This window comes from Monoraphidium neglectum, assembly GCF_000611645.1.
Source record: "Monoraphidium neglectum strain SAG 48.87 unplaced genomic scaffold scaffold05224, whole genome shotgun sequence".
Lineage (NCBI taxonomy): Eukaryota > Viridiplantae > Chlorophyta > Chlorophyceae > Sphaeropleales > Selenastraceae > Monoraphidium > Monoraphidium neglectum.
The window spans coordinates 979-3446 of record NW_014008406.1 but is presented as its reverse complement, the minus strand read 5'-3'; the positions used below and the strand labels follow the sequence as shown (position 1 = coordinate 3446).

The 2468-nt window shown below is 62.4% G+C and overlaps 1 protein-coding gene across 1 annotated transcript; it reads left to right on the top strand.

The window, feature by feature from the left end:
• Positions 1–2025: 2025 nt before the first annotated feature.
• On the top strand, positions 2026–2207 carry MNEG_15321 (hypothetical protein; the record flags this gene model as incomplete). Its single annotated transcript, XM_014036208.1, has 1 exon — positions 2026–2207. A coding segment is annotated over one exon (182 nt), but the record flags the coding sequence as incomplete, so codon positions are not given.
• Positions 2208–2468: the final 261 nt, after the last annotated feature.

Genomic DNA, 2468 nt, shown 5'->3' with positions numbered 1-2468 from the left:
ATCCGGGGGACCACCTGCGTTAGGGTCCGCCATGGAGGGAACGGGCGCCGGGATGAGCGGGGCCCCCCTGCTGCGGCGTCGCGCTCAGGAGGGACCGTCCGCTGCGGGCTGCCGCTGCCGCAGTCGCGCGCGATCGCCACCAAGCAGGGGCCAAGCCTGCGGTCGGGCGCGCATGGGAGTTTGTTTAGTATCAAGGAACCCGTAGACTAGCAGGGCACCTGATGCGCATTGCAAAGCACACCACCCGCCCGCCACAAGCGATCACACTCACCTGTCGCCGCGAGCGGGACTCTGATGGACAAGATACAAGCTCTTTAGGATCCCCGCTAAGCAGCGACCCTGACCTGGTCAGAAAGACAGCTGCGCTGTTGATCCAGACCGATCTGGTCGTGTCGCTGCTGGACGTGTTGTTGACGTTAATAGGAAGCCTTGGTCACTGAGATATAGACGAATTTCCGTCGTAGCATGCATGCATTGACGAGGGTTCGATTACCGCGGGGCGCCCAGAGTGGTCACCACCGTAGACACCGCACACGGCAGATGTGGCAAGCAGCAGTGTGCTCAAAGCGAGTGGGGTATCCCGCCCATACCCGTTCCACCGGTACCCCTTGATATACTGAATCACCTGCGCGGTAGGCGGCAGGCCGTCCGGGGCACTGAGATATGTGTATGGTACCTTGCCGTAGCCTTGTGCATGAAATGTTCTGGGTAAGTTGAGTGTGTCTGGCAGTTGCCTACCTGTCTGCGGACGCTTGCTGCTGGTCTGGAAAATGTCTTGTACATATAGCTGCAGAGGCATGCTGAGGAGTGCTTGGCTGCAAACTATGGCTGCTTGAGGCTGCTGGCGGGAATGGGCGCAAGTCAACAGCAGCCCTGAATAACAGCGAGCGCCAACGCTTCAAGAATGCAAAGCGTTCGCGTGCCCACAGCCATATCCGCATGCAGGCTTGGGCCTTGAGTCGCAGCTGTACCCTAGTTGGGCCTGGAAAGCGGAGACCTCAGCCAACCCGAACTGGCGCGGGCAGCGGGGGTGGGGGCGAGCGAGGGGGGTCATCGCGCTCAAAGCAGGGGGCCCCATGCCTGCACCAGGGGGCTCAAACTCGCAGGAGCGGCGGAGCATAGCGCCACGGAACGAGATGATGGATAACGCAAAGCCGGACGCCGACAACTGTTTTGTGCCTCAAGAACCTGTGGAGGCATTCATCCCGCAATGACACGCCGGCGGCCTTTCCTCAACGAGCAAGATATGGAACCCGTTTTAAAAAAAGCATGGCTCTGGGCCCCGTCGCTCAGGCGCAGAACAAGCGCCGGCAGTGCAAGGCTGGGTCAACGGGTCAACGCGCTGTTGGAAGCGCGCCGCGATCCCGGTGTCGGCAATCGCATGGTGCATGTGTATGTGCTTACATCATCGACCATCCATGATTCCGTGATTCCTGGCCGCGGCGGCAGCCCGGGACATCGTCAGTGCAAAGCCCGAATGGTTACTGAAAGTAGGCAACGCTGGGGCGAAAGCGGCAAAGCACACTGCAGCGTTGTTGGTCATCAGTGGAGCTCTTGTTGGGTGCAGCGGCCCTGCCCCAAGAGGTCAAAACACAATGTCAGATTGGTTTGATGGATAAATTCACCTAGAATACGCTCGTTCCTGAATACCGAGACCGTTCAGAGCAATTAGAGCAACCCGGCATCAGCATCATGGGTGCGACCCGCGCGCCTCTTAAGCGTGCGTACGCTAATGCTACATTGTTGGCATGTTGACATGATACTGATACGCGTATCTGCGTGCACGCAGGTGGCGGCGATGCTGTTGGGGTGCCCTCCGAGCGCTGCATCCCAGCGCCGAGCACAACGGGCGCGGTGGGGCCACTGCCCCCAACAGACGGAACCCCAACAAGCCACCGCGGCTGCGGCGCTTGCGAGCCCGACGGGGCGGCTGCGCGCTTGGTCGACTTACCCCTAGACCTGCAAGCCGTCATTATCAGCTGCGCCGCCGCCGATGACCCCCGCGCGCGTGCCGCGCTCCGCGCCATGTGCCGCCGCCTCCGCGCCGCCGTCGCGGCGCAGAGCCGCGCGCTGCGGCTCGGGCGCGACGGGGCCGCGATGCGGCACGCGGCGGCGCGGGCCGCGGCGTGGGGAGGCGCAGAGGAGCTGGTGTTGGAGGGGAAGCCGCGGCCGGGCGACGTGTTTGACCTGGTCAACGCCGCGGCGACGTGAGACAGCGGGGCCTCTGGGACTGATTGTTCACTTAAGCCCACCATACACATGGGGACATGATATATTGTGTACTTGAGGGACTTCAGGGACTTGAGGATTTGAACTTGCCTTGCCAGTAGAAGGTAGGCACTCCGAGACGGCTCTACAAGCATGCAGTAGAAGCAGGCGGCAGCCAATCGCGCGCGCCACCCCGGCCGAGCAGCCCCCGCCCGCCCGTCGCCCTTTACCGCCCCGGCGCAGGCACTGGCCTTCGCTCG